Source organism: Staurois parvus, unplaced genomic scaffold (assembly GCF_062004578.1).
Source record: "Staurois parvus isolate SC_StPar_1 unplaced genomic scaffold, SC_StPar_1.0 ptg000217l, whole genome shotgun sequence".
In the NCBI taxonomy this organism is placed as follows: domain Eukaryota; kingdom Metazoa; phylum Chordata; class Amphibia; order Anura; family Ranidae; genus Staurois; species Staurois parvus.
The window spans coordinates 3,133,884-3,160,648 of record NW_028318013.1 but is presented as its reverse complement, the minus strand read 5'-3'; the positions used below and the strand labels follow the sequence as shown (position 1 = coordinate 3,160,648).

At 42.8% G+C, this 26,765-nt stretch overlaps 1 protein-coding gene and 1 pseudogene across 1 annotated transcript; one reads left to right on the top strand and one right to left on the bottom strand.

The window, feature by feature from the left end:
* Nucleotides 1-1,786: 1,786 nt before the first annotated feature.
* RPS15A (ribosomal protein S15a) lies at nt 1,787-16,337 on the bottom strand. Its single transcript, XM_089679074.1, has 5 exons — nt 16,274-16,337; nt 13,682-13,819; nt 13,085-13,164; nt 4,275-4,360; nt 1,787-1,918 (listed from the first exon to the last, which is right to left on the bottom strand). Exons 2-5 carry the CDS (start codon nt 13,812-13,814, stop codon nt 1,825-1,827), a joined length of 393 nt encoding a protein of 130 aa, XP_089535200.1. The 5' UTR covers nt 13,815-13,819; nt 16,274-16,337; the 3' UTR covers nt 1,787-1,824.
* On the top strand, nt 16,003-26,438 carry LOC149460920 (uncharacterized; annotated as a pseudogene).
* Nucleotides 26,439-26,765: the final 327 nt, after the last annotated feature.

The following is a 26,765-nucleotide window of genomic DNA, read 5'->3' as shown; positions in this document are numbered from 1 at the left end:
GACTGCTGCCTATGAGAAAGAGCCCTGCAGGTTAACATTCTCCCATCCAAGCTGCCTCCAGTGTTCTTAATTTTGGCAAACGGTTGCAAGCGCCTTCTGAACCAGGGACTTATTTGAATGCATAAGCTGTATACACTACTGGTCAAAAAGTTCTAGAACACCAACATTTTTCCAGTTTGAATTGAAATTTTGGACATTTTAATGTTTCAATGTACCTTAAAATAAAGCAGAGAACAATTGGACCTAAAAAAATAAATCATGGCATCCTTTTATGCTTTAATCATGGCATCTAAAATGTGACTCAAAGTAACTTTTGCAGATATAGCAACTGAACACACACTTGGCATTCTTTCTACAACATAAATCAATATTGTTTTTAAGTTCTTTCCAACACTGATAGAGAAGTTCCCAGAAATATGTTGCACTTGCAGGTTGCTTTTCTTTCACCCTTCTATCCAGTTCATCGCAAATCAGCTCGATTGGGTTTAAGGTCTGGAGATTGTGCTAGCCATTCCATGATTTGAATTCTACAGTCTTATATTTTTCCCCTAAAAAGGTAGTTCTGACACAACCAGGAGATACATTTTGGGTAATTATCTTGCTTGAAATAGACTTATTCCAGAGGATATTGCATGGCGTTGCAAAAGGTTGTGGTAGTATTGGTTCATGCTGCCACTCTGCAAATCGCCAATTCTGGATCCAGCAAAAAAGACCCAGACTATCAAATGTCTTCCTTCATGTTTGACAATTGGTCAGTGAGGAACCATGCTTCCACCTACTCAACATACAAAAACACAGCCTGAGGAACTGAAGATCTAAAATTTTGTTTCATCAGTGCACAAGACCTTCTTCATCAGTAGTCCACTGGTGGCACTTCATGGCCCAGACAAGCCTCTTAGTTTGCTATACTAGGAACAGCTTTCTTACAGCCACTTGACTTGTCAAACCCACAGCTTTAAGTCTTTGCTTCACAGTTAAAACTTAGACTTGCTTACTTCAAATCAGTGTTACGCCGTTATCCTGTGAGCCACCTGTCACAAGCTGTTTATTCTCAGAAACTTGTCTTCCGATTCTGTTGAGGCTTTGGATCTGCCAAACCTCCTCTTGTCAGTTTCCTCCAGTTTCTAATTGCCTTTCGATGGTGTACGAAACTGTACTCAACACCTTGGCTTTCTTTGCCATTTCTTGAAAAGGAAAGCCCTACACTTTTAAGAGTTGTTTAGTTTGTGTTTTCCGTTTACTGCCCTTTTCTCAACATTTTGAAAGCAATATACTACTTCCTGCATTACAATACTGTCCAAATACAATTCGAGGATGATATAGTAATTCTTTTTCAACACTGCTTTTATACAGAGAACTTGTAAGTAATCAAAGGTTGGGACATTTGTAAGAATTGTTGTGTAAACTTTCAAGGCTTAAATTGTACTTACATTTCTGCAGAACTGAGCTGTTAACCCATTACTTCTTCCCTAAAAAAGACTTTTTTGCACAACTCTGAAACATACATAAATTTTTCAGTTTGTGTTAACCTATACTTTTTTCCACCTCAGAGTTTACCACTTTCCTTTGTACAATTTCAGGTTTTTCACTGGGTTTGAATTTGTTTAAATGTCAATAAGCTGGAAAAATGGTGGTGTTCTAAAACGTCAAACCGGTAGTGTATATTTTGCAACAAAAGCAAAAACCCAGCAGGTATACCTCCAAATCTGTAGCATCAGCCACAATAAATGCGGTAGGTTAAACCTCACACCAGAACGGAATTGTGCAAGTCAAGAAAAACAAGTAATTTTTGATAACAGTTTATTGTTCTGCCTGCTTTAACGTTTAGAAAAAGAATCCCAGGATTTTGCCTCCTGTGTGTTTTCGCCTTGCTTCCTCGTGGTCCATGATGCCAGCGGAAGTTGTGAGTACAATATACCTAAAAACACAAAACAGTCAGAATTTGGACTTTTGCATTTCCTAAATAATTAAAGACATTAAAATTACCAACGTAAAAGTACTTTCTTCACTGGATTTTTGGTCACTTGAAAATTACTTATAAACAATGGCAGCCTACAGAACTACACCACTGCGGATACAAAAATCATATGACTATAAAGGCCAAAGCCCAATTCTGTCATCACACAGATAAAAAGTCTAATGTCGGTCTGCCCATATTTCCCTCCAAAAACAAATGGAGGTGGTAAGGCAGCTGCAAGTACTGCTAAAAGCACTAGTGACGTAGCGACAGGCACACAGATGGCCACGCCCTTATTGCGTTCAGATAATGTTCCCAACTGCCCATGTGCAAGTAGTATGTCGTCTTGTGGCTCATATCACACCATGCAACAGACTAATCTGCTGGAAAACAAAACAAAAAAAAACCCTCAGAATTTGTGAAGGGTTTTCCTTTAGATGAATATAATGTTCTGGCGCATGTGCAAAACTAGGAAGATTATGTCACATGCTTTGTATGCTAGTTTACTAAGGAGTAAGCATCTGCGAGCCAGCGCAGGGGAAAAGGTAGAAGGCAGTCAACACAGATTACTTTTTTGGTGGGAGTTGAGGAACAAGCAGGAAAAGGCAGCATGATCGTTGCCAATGTTAAATAAAAAGCTGCATGGAACTATGCAAGTACTATTTTTGCTACATAATTTTACCTAGTGCTAGTAGTTTTTGGGGCATGAGGGGGGTGGTGGTGGTCTTAAGAAAAAAAAAAAAAAAGGAGAAAAATAAAACAAACCGCTCCATATGGAACGAAATACATGTGTAGCAGCTCTCAATCGTAGCCCATGGAGTGAATCATGTATACGTAAGATTATACGCAACTACATGCCACTTATAACCTAAGGTAAGTGTTACTTGTTTACCAATCACTACTCCATGTGATTAATTGCTAGATTTTTATTAGCATGATTAAGATTCTATGATAACCTACAGTACTAGCCTAAGGGCTTGTCAACTAGACTGAGGCTTGCCATGCATTTTATCTGCTGCAAGTGGGTTTTGCATCCCCCACGGAGTTGTATGGGAATTCAAACCCACTGGCATCAAACAAAAGCCTGTTGACAAAAAGGTGCTAAAAAAGTGCCATCAATTTAAAAAGCTAGGGCTAATCTAATCATCTGTCATGATGTTAACTGCAACCACAAACCTGTACAATCAAATCATTACACCTCACCAACCGCTCCACATCTGCCACTCCCCTCTGCCAATCCCTTCACTGGCTCCCGATTGCCCAAAGCATTAAATTCAAACTAGTAACTCTGACATACAAAGCCATTCACAATGCTGCCCCAAACTACCTAACCGACCCGATACCCAAATACCACTCTACCCGTGCCCTTCGCTCCTCACAGGACCTCTTACTCTCCAGGTCCCTGGTCTCCTCCTCCCACGCCCGACTGCAGGAATTCTCCAGGACTTCCCCCATCCTCTGGAACTCCCTACCCCAATCCATCAGATTATCACCTACCCTCCTCACCTTCAGGCACACCCTGAAAACCCACCTCTTCAGGGAAGCCTACCCCACCCTCACCTAACAACCGATCTCCTCCACTCCTCCTACCACTCCATCCCCCACAGCCACTTCCTCCTGTACCACTATCCCTTCCCTCCTAGATTGTAAGCTCGAAAGAGCAGGGCCCTCAAACCCCTCGTGTATTGTATTGTACTGTTTTGTCTCATGTTCTGTCGTGTCTCCACCCCCACCCCCCCCCCCCCCCCCGCTATTGTACAGCGCTGAGCAAACCCTTTGGCACTATATAAATACTGTATAATAATAATTACAATAGAACAGTGTGAGGTGTTGCCATTGCTGATGAATATTTAAAGGTGCAAACTCTGGTGCATCCTGTCCCATCCTCATCTAATGCATTGCTGACCTCAAACAAGCATTAGGCCAGAGAAATCTGGAAATCGCTCTGACAGGCCATTTACTCCTAAGAATGTAGAACTCGCCTACAAAGCTACAGATTTACTTATGCAATAGCACTACGTGGTGAAATTATAACGGAAAAATATTACATCCGCTATAAAAAAAAAGTCCAAGTCTAATGATTGCTTTTCAGCCCAGGAGAGCTGTACATTAAATAAGAGAACCAAGAGTACAGGGAAAAGTGGATCTAAGAGTAAATCCTTGGGACTTAAACCCCCAAACCATTAGAGCTGACCAATAGAGCAATGGTGAACTGAGACAAATTTTTTAATATTGATCTGTTTTTATTGTCCACCAAAACTGGTGATCAGAATTCAAGCAGCATTTTCTTTTTAATATAGGTTTATATTGAACTTACCCAAACTGACGTGAAGGCAGGAGATTGTTTTGCCACTTTTCCAGATCTTTTAGCTGCACATCAAATCTGGGGCTAATGACGCCACACTGCAAGAAATTACATCACATTACATTCTGGCCATATACCACTACATGTACAAAATGATGCAACAGTCAACTGTATTAATGTCAAATCATAAAACTCTGAACTGTCATACCCCTTGAAAACCCAAACTATTCCATGCACTCAAGAGCATCCGCCTTTCATCCATGAACACTATAGCATTCACAAGCAGCAATAAAGAACCACGACAGGGGCACTGGTCATGTTTCATTAAGACTATTTTCCATGAGATATGTTGCCAACTGCTTTGTCTCCTTTCAAAGATATTTTGTGTTTTAACAAGTCTGGCAGTAACCAAAATATTCAATTGACTCAGTTTCATCAATGTAAACCAGAAAAAGGACAGAATTACCAACTAGTTATTGCTGGCTTCTGCACTTGCTCTATAGAAACAGTGTATTTTGAAGTCAGGAAGGGGCATTTACCAAGTAAAATGAACACCAAATTTAGACAAATCAGGCTGTCAATTAGCAAAGTCTATGCAAGAGTATGTGCATTAGTGACCTCTGCACCTGTAGTCTTTGATAGGAAACAGATTTTTTTTTTTCTTAAAGTCCTTCAGTTTACACAGTGCTTTATAAACATATTGTACATTCACATACACAGACAAGGATTTTTTTTTAAAAAAAAGGCCCCCCCCAACAGCAACTGCCAGATTCATGCACAGCTGTGTCGGGCAGCATCATCCATGAGTGAAAAGCCCCAACTGTAACAATGGCAGACAGGGGAGCTGGCTGCTATAAAGGAACCTGGGCGGATCCTGACAATATTGTTGGGATCCTTCCAGAGCCTGAAGCAGCTCTGCCACATCAGACCATAAAGGGCAATAGGCTATTAGTCAACTGAGTCAAAGGAGAACAAAAAGGCACTCCTGTGACCCACTAGAAAAGTATGGCCAAAAAAGCTTTGGCCATAAAGTGGGTATAGAAAAGAACCCCCCCCCCCCCCCCCTTAAAATAATCACAATTTGTTGCTTTGCAACCTGAAATGAAGACAGACACAATTTAGGTTTTATCCAGCTGTATTTACTCAGGTGCAACTTATAACATCCAAGTGAAAGATAACACCAAATCTGAAAAAAAAAAACAAAAAACAAACCCACTGAGTTGGAAAAAGGAACATCCCCCCCTAAAAATGACTTGTAAACTCAATCAGGTGTTAATCACCTACTTAAATGGCACACAAAGCCATTTGACTTGGGGTGATCGGCTGTGGTCATTTTGATTATCTCAGCATGAAAAGAGCTTTCCTGGAGCATGTCAGTCCCTGGTATTGCAACTGAAGCAAACAATTATGGATGGCAAGGCACGGTGAAAAGATCTCTGGGATTTTATGTTGTGGACAGGCACAAGTCAGGAGACGGATACAAACAAAAAAATGTCAAAGGCTTCATCAATGCCTAGATGCGCAGTGAAGACTTAAGAAGTGTAAGGTATCTGGTACAACAGACCATTCCTGGGTCAGGACTTTGCTACAAACTGGATGAAAGAGCCAGGAAGAAACTGGTCAAAGGTGCTACCAAGAGGCCTACACCATCTCTGAAGCAGCTGCAGGAATTTATGACAAATCACAAATGTGGCTTGTATTGGAGGGTTGCAAGAAAGGCCACATGCAGTCACAACTGAGCTTTGCCAAAGCGCACCTTGAGGATTCTGAGGCCACATGGAAAAATGTATTATGGTCAGATGAGACTAAAACATTAAATTATATGTCTGGTGGAAATCCAATAAAGCTCACCATCCAAATAACACTACTCCTACAGTAAAGCATGGAGGTGGTAACATCCTGTTATGGGGGTGTTTCTCTGCAGCAAAGACTGGAGCACTTGTCAGGAAGGAAAAATGAATGGGGGGGGGGGGGAAGAGAACCACATCGTTTTGAGGAAAATCTGCTGCCCTCTGCCAGAAAGTTTTCAATGGGAAGGTGGAAGAAAAAAAAAAAAAAAAAAAGATGAATGTGCTTGCATGGTCCAGTCAGAGCCCAGACCTAAACTCGATAAAGTCTGGTAAAAAAGTATAGATATGCAAATTTGGTAGCAACTTATCCCAACAGGCTAAAGCAGGGGTCCGCAAATTGCGGCCCGCCGAGGACATTTATCTGGCCCGCTGGGTGTTTTGTAATATTTGTCATCCACGGCAGCATCCCCTGCGTACTTTCACTTTCATTCCACCAGCACCGCCGCGCTTGACTGGCTCTACCTCTCCCTCCCTCACATGCCCCTCGGCTCCACCCCCAGTGATATTCCTGTGTGCTGGGGATGTAGATCCAGCCGGCGAGGCACCGCTGAGTAAATGATAGAGGGGTGGTAACAGAGTGATCTCTGGAGGGGCTGCCTGCAGTTCTCCCTCGCTGGGCAGTGACAGACAGCCGAGGAGAAGCAAACCCAATTTAATTGACAGCAAGTGCATTTATATTCTGATTGCTATTCAGTTGTACCTTGTGTGCTGTACTGATGCTATCTCAGAGATCACATGTAATTCCCACCCGCACTGCAGGTGCGGATCACATGTGATCTCTGAGCAGTGCGAGTTCAGCCATATGCTTGTATGGCTGAACTTGCATTAGATTCGGAAAAAAAAAAAAAAAAAGGCACACGTGCCTTTTTTTCCTGCAGTGGAATCGGATCGCATGGGTCTTCTCACCCATGCAATCCGATTCCTGTGCGATCTGTGAACAAAACTGTGGGTGTCATTAACTTTTTTATGACACCCGCAGTGGTTCGCACAGGGCAGTGTGAACTGGAAGTGTGGTGCAGGAACTGGCTCTGTAATCGTGCCGGTTCCCGCACCGCACCAGTGTGAGCCTGGGCTAAAAGCGGAGTTCCACCAACATGGGCACTGGTGAGGCTGCATTGATGGGCACTGGTGAGGCTGCATTGATGGGCACTGGTCAGGCTGCAAACAAGTGGAGGAAAACTTCTGCCATCTCCCCACAACTCAAAACCTGTTAGTGGAAACACCATCGGTTGCATTCCCAAACAAAACGTGTGGATTCACTGGAAAAGTTGCAAAAGGAGTTCCAATTTAGATTTAAAGAGCTTCATCTCCATGAACAGGACATACAGCTTTTCCGGAACCCATTTTCTATTGACATTGAAATTGTGGATCCAATTTACCAAATGGAACTGGCTGAACTGCAGAATTGTGACTCTCTGAAAGACGCATTCAATTCAAGCAGCCTTCCTAATTCCTATGCATCTCTCCCCTCTGAGACATATCCTAATCTCAGGAACCATGCAGTCAAAATGGCAACCATCTTTGGCAGCACTTATGTCTGTGAACAGACTTTTTCCCGAATGAAATATCTGAAATCTCCAACCATACCTAGATTAACTGATGCACACTCGCATCACTTGTAACGACTAGCAGTGACAAATATGGAACCGGACATTGACCATCTCATTAGCCAAAAGCAGGCCCATACTTCCCATTGAAATACTAATAAGTTTTTTGATTAAACTTTACTTGTTCATTTTAAATATTTTATTTGTTCCCGTTTTGTTTTTTCACTTCAAAATAAGATATGTGCAGTGTGCGTAGGAATTTGTTCATAGTTTTTTTTTTTTTTTTTTAAAAACTATAGTCCGGCCCTCCAACGGTCTGAGGGACAGTGAACTGGCCCCGTTTAAAAAGTTTGAGGACCCCTGAGCTAAAGGGTGGAATTCAAGCAAAAAGGTAAGTCAACAAAATACTGACACAAGGGGGTGATCCTTTTTCCAACTCAGCGATTCAGTTTTTAATTTTTTTTTTCTGACATGTTGGTGTTCTTTCACTTGGTTGTTATAAGTTGCACAGAGTAATACAGCTGGATAAAATAAAAATGTATCTTCATTTCAGGCTGCAAAGCAACAAAATGTGATTCTAAAAAGGGGGCGATTCTTTTCTATACCCACTGTCCTTCTCTTTTAAGCATAACAGCAAACTACCAAACAGACCCCACTGATTTTTAACACAATCAAGAGCAGAATAATAGAACACAGCTAGTGACACCATACAGCAGCACCACTTCATGTATAGGTAGTAAATGCATAATCAAGTATACACAGCTCAAAGCCCAACTCCAGGTTTTAGCGAACGTTAGTTTGAACCAAGATGGTCCAAAAGAAGTATATAGTTTAATACAAAGCGGTTGTTGCTCAGCCTAACTTGATTTTTTTTTTCCCGGGAACAGGATGAAAGTTCACATCCCGCTGCTGGAACCTGTATGTCACCTGATGCTACCTACAGTTTATACAGCGCACGCAACCACTGCATGTGTTATTGAAAGAAAAAGTCTCTTCAGACCAGCTTGGTCAAATTGAACTATATTAAAAGCGCAGTTCAAGATGAACAAAAAAAAAAAAAAAGTCAGCAGCCACAAAAACTATCTTCAGTGTGGGCACCCAGCTGTGACAGCTTGCGGCTTCACAGACGGGTACCCGCTGCTTCTGGGACCTGCGACATCTCAGAAGAGTACGGGGGGATGACACAACCTCCGCTTCGGATCGCCTTAGGCGATCGCAGCGTAAGTGGGTACCTGTCAAATTCAGGTACCCACTCCCCAAAGGTGCCAATCCTTAATGGGGAGCGGGGACAAAGGCATAAAGTGGAACTTCCCCATCTGCTTTAAAACAAATGTCCGTTGGATGCCGTGTCCTCCACCACACAGTGTGGTTCTATGCTCTGGCCTCTCATTCCTAGGCACAAACCACAATGAGCCACGAGCATCAAAGACTACCAGAGTTGTCAAATGCTGATGGCAACTGTTGCTCTTGCAGAGTGAAGGTAGATAAAGAGCTGCTCTGCTTCATTTGTCTGATACATTACTGTTAGCCCTAGATGTCTGCACCTACTAAAGTCTTCTGGTGAGCTTTCTCCTTACAGCAATGTGCAGAAAATAAGACATCCAGGTGAGGTATTGACATATACCAACATTTTGCACAAGTATCATAGCAGGTCAGGCTATACACCCCAAAATATAGCTGAACACTAAGCTAGTGCAGAAGCCAATCATGACATTTCATGACTGACATACACAAGAAAGGAAAAATACTACATTTACAAATGAAACTTCTAGTTTTCTAGAAAATCCATGTCTAACAAAAGCCAGACATTAATTTAAACTTACTCAGGGTGGAACATTAATGTCCAGACATCACTGAAGTTTACCCCTACCCCCTTTAGATCATGACCCAGCTTTACGTTTTCTGTAACTTTGTAAAAAGTTTGCAGAAACTACTGCTGTAACACCAGTCCTAATTGATGTAGGCACATCAACAGAATCACCCCAAGAACCACATCTCCCTACAAACAGGGGGTGGGAAGACTTGAGTCATGGCAGCAGCACTGTGTTTCTGGAAAGTAGTCTATATATGCATATGGGGTGGGGCAGTAATAGGTGGAGTTCTTTAGTATAGCAGGCAGAATTGAAAAAGCGAATTGAGATTTCAGTGCAGAGAAGGCATCGCCTTGTCAGCCCTATATAGGAAGTTTTAAAAAATTGAGTATTTTTCTGTACATCCAGGGCTTTAAAAAGGAATGAAACGTGGAGGAAATGTACATATGTATTACAGAAGTAGTATTTTTTTTTTTTTTTTTTAACTTTTTTGGAGTCTCCTCTAATTAGTAAGCCCTATTTATCATATAGACAAAAATTACAGATGCAACATTAACACACCAACACTTGCATAATTCCTGTTCTACTTGGCTGGGGCTAGAACGTGTTAAAACTCAATTTAAAAAACAAATCTTAAAAGCAGAGCCACTGACTGGTTGGTTTACACAAAGAAAGCCAATCAGTGACTGGCTGACATTCTCAATTACAACAAGTATGTGATCACTCCGCTTTGGTTACAGCAGACTTTCAAATAAACCAATATGGATTTGAGCAAGCATTAGAAAACAAAACGAAAGGCATGTTCAATGGTTAGCGTTGCTTTAAAAAGTGTCACTGCGGGTATGCAGGTATCAAGTGCAGGCAAACAGAATATATCCCAGCTCCCAAACCCTCTGGTCAGGCTGAATCTCAGGCAAGGCAAGTATCAAAAGGTGCCTACGCTTACTTGAACCTTGCCAAGTGAAACTGCCCATAATATTGATAAGCAACAGTGTGTGCAGTCATCAAGAGACACTGGAACTTTGATGCGAGTTCATGCTAAAGTAATGAAAAGTCCAAAATAAATGAACACATTTTCAGAGGTCACTGGCAAAGGCTAGGTTGCTTACAACAGACAGGGCTACTTCCTCCTACAGGTACCAAAAGATCTCACATAGGAAAGCCATATTTTGAGTTCATCCATGGTTCTTATTTAAGCAGTATTAAAGTCCACTTTGCTACTTTTACCTCAAGGTAAGCTTATAATAAAGCTTACCTGTAGGTAAAATGAATATCTCCCAAACAAGCACCTTTAACCTCCCTGGCGGTAATCCCGAGTGTGGCTCAGGGTTTTCAGTACCAAAAACCGGTAAACCCGAGCAACACTCAGGATTACACTGTAGTGGGTTTGGGGGGGGGGGGGGCAGAACCAGTGGGAGATTCAAAAAAGTAAACAAAACATGACACACACAATATATTGTAATCTGTTACTCTATCAAACCATTTCACCTCAGTTTTGTTCCTAGTGCTTTGTCCAGTGCCCTGCCTGCACAGCGACCATTCTGCAACTGAGCTCAAGTGATTTACGAACTTGGTGCTCTATTGACTGTGGTACGAATCAGGCATAGCCCGATTGTGACGTCGGACTTTGTGCAGTCCCAGGTTTCAAAATTTTTCATACCCGGCATGTTTACTAAACCAATATGCAGTGTCTAGTAATATTGCACCCTTGTTTGGACAAATTTTAGTGTTTTTGGTTTGATTACATTATTGAACTAAATATTTTTTATAAGTATATTGTAATTTATGATTTTGTGTTTCAAACTTTATCATAACCGGGATGTTTATTAGACTCTTGTTTGGACAGATTTAAGTGAGTTATTCCTAGGAATTACATGCCTACAATATAAAAACAAATTTCCATGCAAAACAATGTACCACTTTGACAGTCAAAAATATTGACATAATCAGACCGCCAGGGAGGTTAAAGCGGAGCTCCACCCAAAAGGGGAAGTTCCACTTTGAGGACTGCTCCCCCGTTCCCCATTAAGGATTGGTACCTGAATTTGACAGGTACCAGCTCCCACTTCCGGGCTGATCACCTAGGCGATCGGAAGATGTCCTCCCTCCCTGTACTCTTTTGGAAGACGTGACAGGTCCCAGAAGACTACAGGACCATTCATGAAGCGCAGCGCTACTCGCGCATGCGCAGTGGGTACCCAGCTGTGAAGCCCCAAGCTATCACAGCTGGTTGCCCACACTGACAATGCCGGCCTCCTGGAATACAGGACAGCCAGTGCAAAGGGCTGCAGGGAACACACCGTGGACCAGGTAAGTGACTGTTTTTTTAAAAGTCAGCTGCTACAGTTTTTGTAGCTGCTGACTTATATTTTTTGACAGCATGAGTGGAACTCGGCTTTAAGGAGATATTTCAGTGAGCAGCAACCGGAGACGTCACCGGTGCATGTGCTCTGAAGCAACTGCATGCCCATCTCGTTCCTTCAGTGCTCTGTGCCATGCATGGGACTTTATTACCACTTTAACTGAAGCCTTGATGAAAAGGAGTTTCTTCTATCACCTGAAACCGGTAGTCTTTAAATACACAACTTGCTGTAAATGTGAATTTCAAACTACACACACTATGGGCCAGTCAAAGACTTAATTTTAAAAAGTTAAAATATCCTCATGTGCCAGGGAATGATGAAACAGATTCAAAGAGGTACTGACAAAGATCTAAAACTCTACTGAGCAACTGAGACTATAAATGCATTGCAACTTATCCTTCATCTACTTGAAACAAAGCAAGGAATGATAAAACATGTTGCGTTTTCACCATTAAAAAGCAAGACACCAGCCAAACTGTCTATTTTGTGACTTACAAGCTGCACAACCAGACAGAAGACATCCAAAGGGGGTATTTACCAAAACCGGAGTGTGCAAAACCTGGTGCAGCTCTGCATAGAAACTAATCAGCTTCCAGATTGTATTGTCAAAGCTTAACTGAACAAGCTGAAATTACAAGTTGATTAGCTACTAGGCAGAGCTGCACCAATTCTGAGCGCAACAGTTTTAGTGAATCTCCCTCACAGTGTCTAATCAAGCAATTAGTATTTTTGGTTCAACTCTGCTTTTTATGTCATCTCACCACCTACTTGCTGGTCAATGAAATCAGCATCTCCATCTCTGCCCAGTGGGTGTGAGATGGCCTGGAAAGCAGTGTAATACATTTCTATATCAAGAACCTATGGTAAAAATCCAAAATGTTTAACACAGGAAAATAGTACACATGCCTGAACAACTAGACCAAAACCAACTCAGGTAGCCTATCAGGCCCAGATTCTTAAACTCTTCTTACATCACACACTACCAAACGAAAACCTGACCAGACTAATATGTGGTCAATTGGTAAACAAAAACATGACATGGACATTCTGAAGATGAAGACAAGACGGTGCAATGGGGCTTTGGGCAGCAAAACCAGTTCTGTACTTGCCAAGAGGTTAGGCATGCTTAATTCAGTGACTTAGGAAGTCTGAATTGTAAGCTAAAGCTGTAGTAGTGACAGAATCAACTAACACTTTAAGCCCTGGAGTTATGCAAAAGTCATCTTATGCCAAGGGTTTCTCATAACTTACCTTATTAAGTCTCCCTGTGAGATTGACAACAATTTTTCCGGCCCTGTGATCATCAATTATTTCAAACTCGCCAATGTAGCCTGCAACAGATTAAAACATTAAGAATAAGAAAATGAGCGGTTACATTTATATCTACTATTTAAGCAAACCAGCACCATTTATATCTACTATTTAAACAACCAATTAGATCTTTGGTAAGTCGCAGAGACACTGTCACCTTCACCTATTCAGTACAAAGTAACTGTGAGCAAAGTGCCCTCTAACCACCTTGCCAGCATCTACAAGTGCTCCTTCCTCCATTGCAGCAGCACCAAGATACCAAGCATCAGCCACTAGGGGGTGCAGAGAAATCACTCCCTCAGTCATGCCACAGTGCTTGGGCCTAGGGATTAGCTGCTAGACCTCAGTGATTAGAAGAAGTCACATACTCTCCCATACCTGGGAACACTGGATATTTGACAGCTGGGGCAAGGAAAGAAACATTGGTAAGAGAAGTATTAGGGAGTCTGTAGCTTTGCCCTGAATGGTAAAGTGACAGTGTCTTTAGGCACATCAATCTACAAATTTATTACATTTAGCAAACAGAACAATTCTTACCATGCTTCATCATCACTGTAAGGAATCGCACAATCACCTTTGAGCACGGCCTGATGAGAACCTGGCGCTTACCACGTTTCTCTGCATTATTGATGCTTTTAAGAGCATCGGCAAGCACGTTCATGCGCACCATGGTGCCTGTAAGAAAACATGACATAAGATCTTTGACAAAAGGCTGTAGGACAAACACTACTTGCTTGCTGTGAACTGTTCTGCTATGCCTGGTACAGCGACAAGGCAGACATGTTAAGAGATATCATAGGACCAGTAAAGAGCCATGTCTAGTACTTTTAAAATGCTCACTACCCTAACTTCACTCACAAATTTCCAGCTTCCCTGAATTAAGGTGGCAGGTCTAAAGAAAAATCAGTTTGCGACAGTCAGTACAACTTACAGCTGAACCCCAAAGAAAAAAAAAAAAAAAAAAAACAACAAAACTTAAATTTTGTGGTGTACAAATAAATCGACTCGAATGATGGTTATCCTAAGTGTAGATGGTTGCTGTATAAGGTGGGGGGGAACAATAAGTATGAATTCAATGAAGTATGAATTCAGCATGAATGAAATTAAGATTTTGACACTACACAGAAGCCATCTGGACCTAGGATAGGCGTTGTTACAGGTAACTTACGTGTACACTATTGAAAAAAAAAATTCCAAGAGTTCCACTCTAACTCTTTTGCATACCAGATTTATAGCACATAGAAGAGCTTTGAGGGCTCTTCAGCATGCAGCAAGGTGCACATGGATGGGCAACGCACATCACAAACTGGGAAATCTTGTGTTTGTGATAATGTGTAAATCTAGGTTCACATGTGTGCTGCTGCACAATCATGTGTCTTTGTAGCAGGCTTACATCTATTTTTCTGTTTCAATATATTTATTGTGGTTCAGCAAGAAAAAAAAAAAAACATCACATTTTACACCTAGTTTTGATGCATTTTCAGGGTTTTTTTTGTAGGAAGAGAAGACTGGATTTTATAAACAAAACTGCCATACAAACATGTAGGTGCATTTTACATATGCATTCACTGTGTTCCCACTGAAGTCTCTGCAGCCAAAAAAAAAACATGATGCTGCATAAAAAGCGCACTGCATTGATATGAAGAGGCACCATAGAGAATATGATTACCACTGTCAGGCAGGCCAGTGCAACAACAGATAACACTAGTGTGAACAGGGGCTTAAAGCAAGAGTTCCAGTCGCACTGTGAAAAAATAAAAGTCAGCAGCTACAAAAACGATCCCGTGGTGTCCTCCCCGCAGCCCATTTCTCCAGCCGTCTGGTATTCCAGGCGCTGGTATCTTCAGTGTGGGCACCCGGCTGCGACAGCTTGCAGCTTCACAGCCGGGTACCCACTGCGCATACGCGAGTAGTGCTGTGCTTCCTGAATGGTCCTCTGGGATCTGTCAAGTGTCCCAGAAACTACGGAGAGGGTAGGACAACTTCTGCTTCTGATTGCCTAAGCGATCACAGCGGAAGTGGGAACTTGTCAATGTCTGGTACCCGCTCACCAAAGGTGCCAATCCTTAATGGTGAGTGGGGGACCAGTCTTTAAAGCAGAACTTGCCCTTTTGGGTGGAGCTCTGCTTTAAAGTACAACTATAGGCAAAACTTTTTTTTCATTTTGGAAAGAGTCATGAAGGGTTATAACCAGTCAGATATTTTTTTTTTGCCATCTATATCCAATTGGGGAGATTTCCCTTCACTTCCTGTCCCATAGACAACCAGGAAGTGAGAGGAAATCCCTGCAAATGAAGGGAATTCCTTGGGGACCCCCAGGTCACCAGAACTAGTGTCCCAATTGGCAAATTTCCCCTCTATTACCTTTCTGGTGACAATCCAAAATTTGGGACTTCTTACTTTCACCGATAAAGAGAAAACAGGACAAAAAAAGAGTAAATCTCTTTAATGGACAGCCAGCAATAAAAACCCTACAGGCTCCCCAATGCCTCTCCACTCTGTGCAAAACAAAACAAAAAAAAAGGAGGGGAGAAAAAGTGATGTCTCTAGTTATCCTTTCTCCTTGGACTGAGCCCGATCCCCTCCATTCATCCACTACAGGGACGGCAGGGATGTGAGGGCGGTGTGCACGGCTTACAATGTCACAACGGGTAGAGGTGAGCGGTGGACCTCCTGAGCCCAGACATAGCCGAGTCCTCAGGATCTATAGAAATGTACGACACAATGCCGAGGAAGGGAGCTGAGGAACTACAAGTCCCAGGCTCCTCCACACACAGGGAGCCCCCCTGTCCTATACATGGGCCAGACACAGGCAGAGGATCCCGATCAGTGCACAGCCAGGATCCCGAAACTCCGGCATGGCGGGCCGCTCAGCGCAGACCACGGGGAGAGTCCTGCTACAGACACACAGTTCTGCCCGGCTCATCACCAAGGCGGGAGGCAAGGAGCCGACCCCGGGCTTCACAGTCCATTCCCACACCATCCGAGTACCGCCCCGTCCCCATACCGAGCTCTGCCGGGAGCGCTGGGTCTTTGCTGTACGAAACTCAGAGCGGTGAAGCGGTAGGTGGTGGGATGCCGGCGATAACACAGGGATAAAAGTCAGGCCCGCGATTCTCCCATACTCACCAGGTCTGCAGTATGGCGGAAAGAGGGAGGAGGAAGAGCCCGCAAGGCCATATGGGAAACTTTCTAGCTCTCGCGAGACTTGCTCAGAGCTCTCATTGAACGCTTTACGTCAGGCATTAGTAATGTATTGTAAGGTTCGTCAATAGGAATTCTTACACTTTGTTTTTGGTGATTACAATAGCCTGGCCGTGAAGATGTGGTGGCGGAGTTGTCGGCTGTATACTTCTGCTGTGCTGTAGGCTGTTTCCCAGCCTTTTATAATTCTGTTGTTATTGATGACAACATAACTAAAGGCAAAACTTGTTTTCTTTTGGATGGAGTGGAGAGGGATTAGAGGTCATGTCAGCTTTTTGTTGCTGTCTGTGGTGACATTAGACGGGTCACAGCTGCGGGAGTCGGGAGTGCTACACCAGGACGCACCAGTTTTTAACCTCTTGCCCTCCTGAGGATTTACTTGCTTCCTGACCAGACCATTTTTTGCGTTACTTTGACAATTGCGCAGTTATGCAATGTTGCACCTAAATGAAATTTACGCCCTTTTTTCCCACAAATTGAACTTTTTTTTAGGTGGTAATTGACCACCTGTGCGTTTAATTTTTTTGCACAATCGAAAAAAAAAGGACCGACAATTTTGAGAAAAAAACAATTTTTTTAACTTTTTTCTATTAAAAATGTCCAGTAAAAAAAATTACAAAATCAAATGTCATAAATTTAGGCCAAACTGTATTCTGCTACATCTTTGCTAAAAAAAATCCCAATATGTTTACATTAATTGGTTTACGTGAAAGTTATAGCCTTTACAAATGGCGGTATACTGGGATTTTTTTTTTTCACTAGTAATTGCGGCGATCAGCGACTTATAGCGGGACTGGGGGGAAATGACTTGGTATCACTGACATCCCCAGTGACACCAATTTAGTGATCAGTGCTGAAAGAAAAAAAAAAAAAGCACTGACACTGTACTACTGCCACTGGGCAGGAAGGGGTTAAAGGTCATGTGTGTAAAGGCAGGCGGCCCAATACTTTTGGCACTATAGTGTACAGATAGACTTTTTTTTTTTAATATATATTTTAAAGGATAAAAAAAAGTGCATTTTTTTTTTTTTTTTCCTCAAGAACCTGAAGAGCATTGCACTTGGAATCAGTGGATCGCAGCTGCAATGCCAGGCTCCTGCATTCTCTTCCTACAGCTCTAAGCCCATACCTCTGTACAGGCTGTAATTTGCAGAGCTGCAAGAAGAGTGAATGGACTACAAAAGGTGCTAATCAGTACACTAGCAATCCATTGAAAAACTACACACCATCTGCTGCACTGGCAAATGGGACTTGTACTGTAATTCATTCAGTCACAGATTCATGTGAATGAATAACACAGCTGTACAGACAGAGCAATGCGCAGCCACAACGATCTAAAATGTGACAGCGATGCAGGGAGTGAATAGCCTGCCCGATGTCATAGGGGGGCTCGGGATAAAGTGGGTGGATGCATAGTAACATGTTACACCGTAAATACAAGTGTTACTAAAGAAGAATTGCCATGTAGCATTCTATTCAGCTTCATCTCAATAGATTATTGTTCAATTTAAGGCAGTATTAAACCCAAAAGAAAACTTTTATTATATTGCAGCTTACAAATTCTGTGTGGTGGCTGTAGTAGTTTTTCTCTTTAGGCTTTTTTCATCTATATTCACCTGGTGATCCAGCCAGTAAGTCTGTTTTTCATAAGAACAAGCTCACTTGGAGTTACAGGGATGAGACAAACCATTTACCACGGACAGGGGTGCATACAATGATCAGCTTTTATTTATGTAAAACCTTTATCCCAAAAAGGAAAAAAAAAATCTATACCTGCTTAAAGTGTTACTAAACCTCGGACCCTGCATTCACTATGTCTGGTCTCCCACAGTACACACAGCATGGAAGTGCAATTATTTTAGTAAATATAAATTGCTAAATACCTTTTCTCATCAGCAGTTACAGCAATCTGGTGGTACCAGCAGAGCACTGGTTAAAGCTTGTAGGAGGAGTTTTCATTTTCTCCCTCCTCTCTCCTATGAGGCTGCATGACCCCTAACCCTCTGTCTGGACAGTGCCGATTGGCCCTGTGCTGATCACAGGCACTCTCCCAACAAAAACTTGTCTAAAACAAATATACCTAAAGCTCGAATACACATATAAAACGCTTGAAATACTCTTCTAAACTGCTTGTACACATGCGCAAAACCACTCAAATATACAGTGAGGAACAGAAGTATTTGAACACCCTGCGATTTTGCAAGTTCTCCCACTTAGAAATCATGGAGGGGTCTGAAATTCACATTGTAGGTGCATTCCCACTCTGAGAGACAGAATTTTTTTTAGAAAATTCAGGAAATCACATTGTATGATTTTTAAAGAATTTATTTGTCTTGCACTGCTGAACATAAGTATTTGAACACCTAAGAAACAGCAAGAATTCTGGCTCTCAAAGACCTGCTACTGTGCCTTTAAAAAGTCCACCTCTACTCCACTCATTAATCTAACTTAGTAGCACCTGTCTGAGCTCTTTAAAGACACCTGTCCACCCCACAGTCAGTCAGACGCCAACTACTACCACGGGCAAGACTGAAGAGCTGTCAAAAGACACCAGAGACAAAATTGTGGACCTCCACAAGGCTGGAAAGGGCTATGGGGCAATTGCCAAGCAGCTTGGTGAAAATAGATCAACTGTTGGAGCAATTGTTAGAAAATGGAAGAGGCTAAAGACAACTGTCAGTCTCCCTTGGACTGGGGCTCCATGCAAGATCTCACCTCGTGGGATATCACTGATGATAAGAAAGGTGAGGAATCAGCCCAGAACTACAAGGGAGGAGCTGGTCAATGACATGAAGAGAGCTGGGACCACAGTTTCAAAGGTTTCACTGTCGGTAGAACACTACGCCGTCATGGTTTCAAATCATGCATTGCACGGAAGGTTCCCTTGCTCAAGTCATCACATGTCCAGGCCCATCTGAAGTTTTCCAATGACCATCTGGATGATCCAGAGGAGGCATGGGAGAAAGTCATGTGGTCAGATGAGACCAAAGTAGAACTTTTTGGTCTAAACTTCACTCGTCGTGTTTGGAGGAAAAAGAAGAATGAGTTGCATCCCAAGAACACCATCCCTACTGTAAAGCATGGGGGTGGTAACATCATGCTTTGGGGGTGCTTTTCTGCGAAGGGGACAGGACGACTGCACTGTATTAAGGAGAGGATGAATGGGGCCATTTATTGTGAGATTTTGAGCAACAACCTCCTTCCCTCAGTCAGAGCATTGAAGATGGGTCATGGCTGGGTCTTCCAACATGACAACGACCCGAAGCACACAGCCAGGATAACCAAGGAGTGGCTCCGTACGAAGCATATCAAGGTTCTGGAGTGGCCTAGCCAGTCTCCAAACCTAAATCCAATAGAGCATCTTTGGAGGGAGCTGAAACTCCGTGTTGCTCAGCGACGGCCTCGAAACCTGACAGATCTAGAGGAGATCTGTGTGGAGGAGTGGGCCAAAATCCCTGTTGCAGTGTGTGCAAACCTGTCAAGAACTACAGGAAACGTTTGACCTCTGTAATTGCAAACAAAGGCTTCTGTATTAAATATTAACACTGATTTTCTCAGGTGTTCAAATACTTATGTTCAGCAGTGCAAAACAAATAAATTCTTTAAAAATCATACAATGTGATTACCTGAATTTTTTTTTAAATTCTGTCTCTCAGAGTGGGAATGCACCTACAATGTGAGTTGCAGACCCCTCCATGATCTCTAAGTGGGAGAACTTGCAAAATCGCAGGGTGTTCAAATACTCCTGTTCTTCACTGTAAACGCCTGAAAATCTCTCTGCTCAGGTGTGAACGTAGCCTTAGTAAGAAAACACTTCAATATTATTATTTATTTTTTTTATGCAGTTGTAAAATTGTTAGCGATCGCTCGCTGGTAAGATCTATGAGTATGTAGTAATCCAGTTAATATCAATTTCTATTGCATCAAAAAAATAAATAGTCTCCAACAAATAGTATTGAATGTTAGATTTATCAACATCTAAACACAATGGACCTCCAGTTTTCTATTGATATCTATTTGATCACAATTATTCTTTCAATTGCCTCCTCACTGCTTATTTTAATCCCATAAATACCAGAAAACTAAATCCCAGCCATGCGCGGTATGCGTGGCTGGAGAGTGGTTGCTGCGCGGCCCCATTCACTTGAACAGGTCACACTCAGCGGGTGGTATGTCCAACAAGGGGTAGAATTGTGTACTCCTGGCTGCTGCAGCAAAAGGGTAAGTGGTTGAGGTGCGGTAAGAATGAGGCTCAATTGCTGGGTTTTATGCCTCCCCCTTCCCCAATCACATGTAAAAACATTTATCTTTCTTTAAAAAACAAAGTCTAGTTAAATTTTCTCTTTTTGCCTTACTTTTTTCTACCAGTAATAAGTGAAATTGTGAGTAGGTTTGAAGGAACATTCCTTCACAATAGGAAATCTCTCCAAAATGAGGCAACATCCCCACTAAGTTGTCATTGGAACAGGTTTCCCCTCCCTTTCTATTCCAGTGACAACCATAATACTTTGGATATCCTCTCCATTTCTATCTCAGGACAAATAGAGAGGAAGCATTTCCCTCAGTGGGGATAACACAATAATAAAAATCCAACAGAAGTTCTAATTCCTCCACAGTATCAATATCTTAAAAAAAAAAAAAAAATTGGCTTTAAATACACTTTAAGCTTAACTGCACAAAATCGATGGTTTTATATCTAGTATCTAAAAAATTTTATTATTCCAGGTATTAACGGAGCGCTGACATGTTACGCAGCACTTTATATATTGTACATTCATGTAAGTCCCTGCCCCCAAGGTGCTTACAATCTAAGGCTGGCGATACATAGATTTTTTTTGAAGCAAAGAAAAAAGAAATTCCTCCATCAATGGAGGAAACCCACCACTGGGACATGGTATTCTGAAAGTGGCTCCTGATGCTGTCAGAATACACTGATCAATGGCTTCAGCCGAAAATGTCCCTTCAACAGATGAAGATTAACATCTTCCCACCCAGCCTATAGCAGCTTGACAGCCAGGCGGGACACTCTTCCTTGTGACTGGGCGTCATATGACGTCCTGTCAAAAGGAGCCGATCTGTCACCGGATGTGTGACCTATCACCACACCAGCCCGATGCCAGTGTCATGTGACTGCTGTGACCAATCACAGCAGATCACATGTCAGTTGTATACAATAGATGACTTCTTTTCATGCCATCCTTTGTATACAATTGTGCTATTAGCTGTGATTGGTTAAAGCAGTCACACAGTACAGATTGTGTCGAGGATCTTGGACCCCTTACCAGATTCTCAATCCCCTACCCTTCTGAGTCAGTTTTGGTGTCTCTAAGGAAACAATATGGGTGGTAATCAGTCAATCCAGACCCCCTTAGAGTGCATGGTCAGTAATTTCAGAAGTGAATTTTTGCAAAACCTGCAAAATGAAACTCAGTCCTGAAAGATAAGAAACACTGTGCAAGAAAGACTGACCCTGTTATGGAAAATGTTGGCCGCCCCAGGGCATGTTTGATTTAGAGATAATTGACTGATTGCAAGAATATATTAGGTCTGATTCACAGAAGCCTGACCATATTCCGTACATAGATTGTTGGAAGTGGGTGACAGAGGAAGACCCTAAGTGGATACATAAAGCCAGGGAGTAGCAGTGTAGAATTATGATTATGACAAAGGTAATACCACAGACTAACAGTACCAAGCGTATCTTTTCCCAACCTGAAGAGACAGATCTGCCTCCTCCATCTGTACAGGGACATACCACGGGTGAATATGGACAAGGGACAAGTCCTGATGCCTCTCACCATAGACAGTGGGACTTTAGCTCAGACCTACTTCCCAAAGCAGATGCGAGCAGCTTGCCAATGCCAAATCTTACCAAACATGTTCATACTAACACCCCTAGTTGTGACACTCTCAGTACTAGCAGTAGGATGGGAGCTGGGGGCACAGCAACAACTAATGGGTGCACAGATCAGGTATTCACTTCCACCCCAAAGGACTTCAGTGCCAGTAATCGGACTCTTGCCCCATCCTTCAATTTACCCATGCAAGTGCCCCTAAGGGAACAATTGATAGGGGGACACAAGACTCTAGTCTACACTCCCTTCACCACAACTGACCTACTGAACTGGAAGACCCATAACCCCTCCTATAGTGAGAAACCAAAGGCTGTGACAGGTAATCCAGATGCATAACCCCACCTGGTCTGACTGCCAGCAACTTCTGTTGACTCTTTTTAACACAGGGGAAAGACACAGGATAATCCAGGCAGCTCTTACGTATGTTGGAGAGTTGGGAAAAGACAAATGTTACCCCCAGGACTGGGTGAAGGCTCATTTTCCAAAAACCAACCCCCAGTGGGATCCAAATAGAGAGGGGGATATGGAAAACTTTAATTTTATCAGACAGCTATTATAGAGGGGATGAAAACAGCTGGCAAGAAGCCCACAAATCTCAGTAAGATGACAGGAGTTCAACAGCCCAATGAAAGTCCAGGACAGAGAGAGACTATATGACGTTTTTAGACTACAGTCAGGTCCATAAATATTGGGACATCGACACAATTCTAACATTTTTGGCTCTATGCACCACCACAATGGATTTGAAATGAAAGGAACAAGATGTGCTTTAACTGCAGACTGTCAGCTTTAATTTGAGGGTATTTACATCCAAATCAGGTGAACGGTGTAGGAATTACAACAGTTTGCATATGTGCCTCCCACTTGTTAAAGGACCAAAAGTAATGGGACAATTGGCTTCTCAGCTGTTCCATGGCCAGGTGTGTGTTATTCCCTCATTATCCCAATTACAATGAGCAGATAAACGGTCCAGAGTTCATTTCAAGTGTGCTATTTGCATTTGGAATCTGTTGCTGTCAACTCTCAAGCTGAGATCCAAAGACCTGTCACTATCAGTGAAGCAAGCCATCATTAGGCTGAAAAAACAAACCCATCAGAGAGATAGCAAAAATATTAGGCGTGGCCAAAACAACTGTTTGGAACATTCTTAAAAAGAAGGAACCCACCGGTGAGCTCAGCAACACCAAAAGACCCGGAAGACCACGGAAAACAACTGTGGTGGATGAGCGAAGAATTCTTTCCCTGCTGAAGAAAACACCCTTCACAACAGTTGGCCAGATCAAGAACACTCTCCAGGAGGTAGGTGTATGTGTGTCAAAGTCAACAATCAAGAGAAGACTTCACCAGAGTGAATACAGAGGGTTCACCACAAGATGTAAACCATTGGTGAGCCTCAAAAACAGGAAGGCCAGATTAGAGTTTGCCAAACGACATCTAAAAAAGCCTTCACAGTTCTGGAACAACATCCTATGGACAGATGAGACCAAGATCAACTTGTACCAGAGTGATGGGAAGAGAAGAGTATGGAGAAGGAAAGGAACTGCTCATGATCCTAAGCATACCACCTCATCAGTGAAGCATGGTGGTGGTAGTGTCATGGCATGGGCATGTATGGCTGCCAATGGAACTGGTTCTCTTGTATTTATTGATGATGTGACTGCTGACAAAAGCAGCAGGATGAGTTCTGAAGTGTTTCGGGAATATTATCTGCTCATATTCAGCCAAATGCTTCATAACTCATTGGACGCCACTTCACAGTGCAGATGGGCAATGACCCAAAGCAGACTGCAAAAGCAACCAAAGAGTTTTTTAAGGGAAAGAAGTGGAATGTTCTGCAATGGCCAAGTCAATCATCTGACCTGAATCCGATTGAGCATGCATTTCACTTGCTGAAGACAAAACTGAAGGGAAAATGCCCCAAGAACAAGCAGGAACTGAAGACAGTTGCAGTAGAGGCCTGGCAGAGCATCACCAGGGATGAAACCCAGCGTCTGGTGATGTCTATGCGTTCCACACTTCAGGCTGTCATTGACTGCAAAGGATTTGCAACCAAGTATTAGAAAGTGAAAGTTTGATTTATGATTATTATTCTGTCCCATTACTTTTGGTCCCTTAACAAGTGGGAGGCACATATGCAAACTGTTGTAATTCCTACACCGTTCACCTGATTTGGATGTAAATACCCTCAAATTAAGCTGACAGTCTGCAGTTAAAGCACATCTTGTTTGTTTCATTTCAAATCCATTGTGGTGGTGTATAGAGCCAAAAATGTTAGATTTGTGTTGATGTCCCAATATTTATGGACCTGACTGTATATACCTTGTTTGACCCTGAAGCAGCTGACAATCAGATGTTATTTAACACTGCTTTTTTTAGTTAGTCTATGAGGGATATTAAAAGGGAAATTGCAAGAGCAAGAAGGGTTCGCTGGTATGAACATTTCACAGTTGTTAGAAATAGCTACGAAAGTGTTTGTCAGTTGGGATTTAGAAACAAGAAGAGAGGAAGATCGGAGAATGAAGAAGGTGGACATGTTAGCAGAAGCTCTGAAGGAGAGATCCAAAAGGACCAGGGAATGTTTAGACGGAAGGAGGCCAAGAAACTAAAAAAAAAAGGAAATTATGAACCGAGGCTGGGAAAAGATTAGTGTGCATATTGCAAACAGGATGGGCATTGGAAGTGAGAGTGTCCCCAAAGAGGACCTGGGAAATGAGGACCGGATGCCATGAGAAGGGAGCCACAAAGACAAGTTCATAATGGACGATATAAATGGAACAAGCAAGAAGACAAATATGCGGACTTTGTGGGTCTAGCAGGCTCTGTGTATCCAGATGAGGATCAGTACTGAGACCAACTGGGCGCCATCCCGCTAGGCACCCGGGAGCTCATGGTCACTGCTACAACTACTGTGGGAGGCAGGCTATAAGGTATTCAAGAAAAAGGCTCAGTTGTGCCAAGAGACTGTCAAATACCTGGGATTTAAAGTATCACAAGGCCAGAGACAGTTGGGAGAGGGCAGGAAAGAGGCTGTTTGCCAAATCCCTACTCCAACAACCAGGCGTCAAGTGCGTAAATTCCTGGGAGCAGCCGGATCTGGATACCAGGCTTTGCCACAAAAGCCAAGCTCCTCTATGAATTTACAAATGCTTGGTCTTGTTGGGAAAAACAACAAGACCAAGCATTCCGAGACATTAAGACTTCCTTAATGCAAGCCCCCACCCTCAGCTTACTGGACTGTAAGAAACCCTATTATCTGTATGTCAGTGAGAAGCAGGGGATAGCAGTGGGAGTGTTGACACAATTCCTGGGGTCATGGCAACGAACGCTGGCGTACCTTTCCAAACAATTGGACACTTTAGCTCAAGGTTGGCCACCTTGCCTGTGGGCTATCACAGCAACAGCCTTCTTGGTGGCAGAAGCTGACAAGTTGTCACTGGGTCAAGAGATCTACGTCTGAGTTCCACACCACATTCAGGCATTGATGGATTATAAGGGAGATCACTGGTTCACCAACAGCCAGATGGTCAAATACCAGGCCATGTTGTGTGAAAATCCTCAAATCCATTTAGAGACTGTTAACACCCTGAACCCCGCCACCCTGCTCCCCACCTCAAAGGAACCCCTTATACACGACTGTCTCCAGATAATGGGTGAAGTCTACGCAAGTCGGCCACACTTGAGAGACAGCCCCTTGGGAAAGCCAGACATTGAAAATTACACTGGCAGCAGTTTCATAAAAGATGGGATCCGCTATGCTGGCTTTGCAGTGGTTACACAGGAGATAGTTATAGAGGCAGCAGCCTTACCACAGGGAACTTCTGCACAGAAAGCAGTACTGATTGCACTGACCCAAGCATTACAACTAGCTGCAGGCCTAAGACTGAATGTTTATGTGGACTCTAAGTATGCTTTCCTGACTCTTCATGCTCATGGAGCCCAGTATAAGGAAAGAGGACTCACCACATTCGGGGGGAAGAGTATCAAGTATGGAACATAAATACTGGAACTTTTGGAAGCAGTATGGGCCTCCTCTGAAGTTGCAGTGATACACTGTACGGGTCATCAAAAAGGGAGACTCCCAGGTTGCCAAAGGCAACAGAAAAGCAGATCAAGCAGCTAGAGAGGCAGCACTCGAGCAGTCCCCACAACAGATTATGACCCCTCTGTTCCCAGTACCACTCTCTGAATGGGACCCAATCTATACAAAAGGCAGAACAAGAATGGATAGAGACTGAACCTGGAAAGTACAGGGAGGTCCGGTGGTGTCAACTTCAGGATGGAAGAATTGCTGTAGCAACTGAATTAGTGACATAATTCCAAAAGGGAACACACACAGGCAAAACAGCCATTGAAAAGGTCCTAGAGAGACATTTTTACATTCCCCGACTACCCACGCTAGTACAAGCAGCAGCCAGTGGATGCGTGGAATGCACCAGAAACAACCCAAAACAAGGGTCTGCTCTGTTCCAATTCCTGGAGTACAAGTAGGAGCCTCACAAATGGAAGAATTAATGGTCGACTTTACTGTTATGCTCCCCTCAGGAGGATATAAAATATCTGCT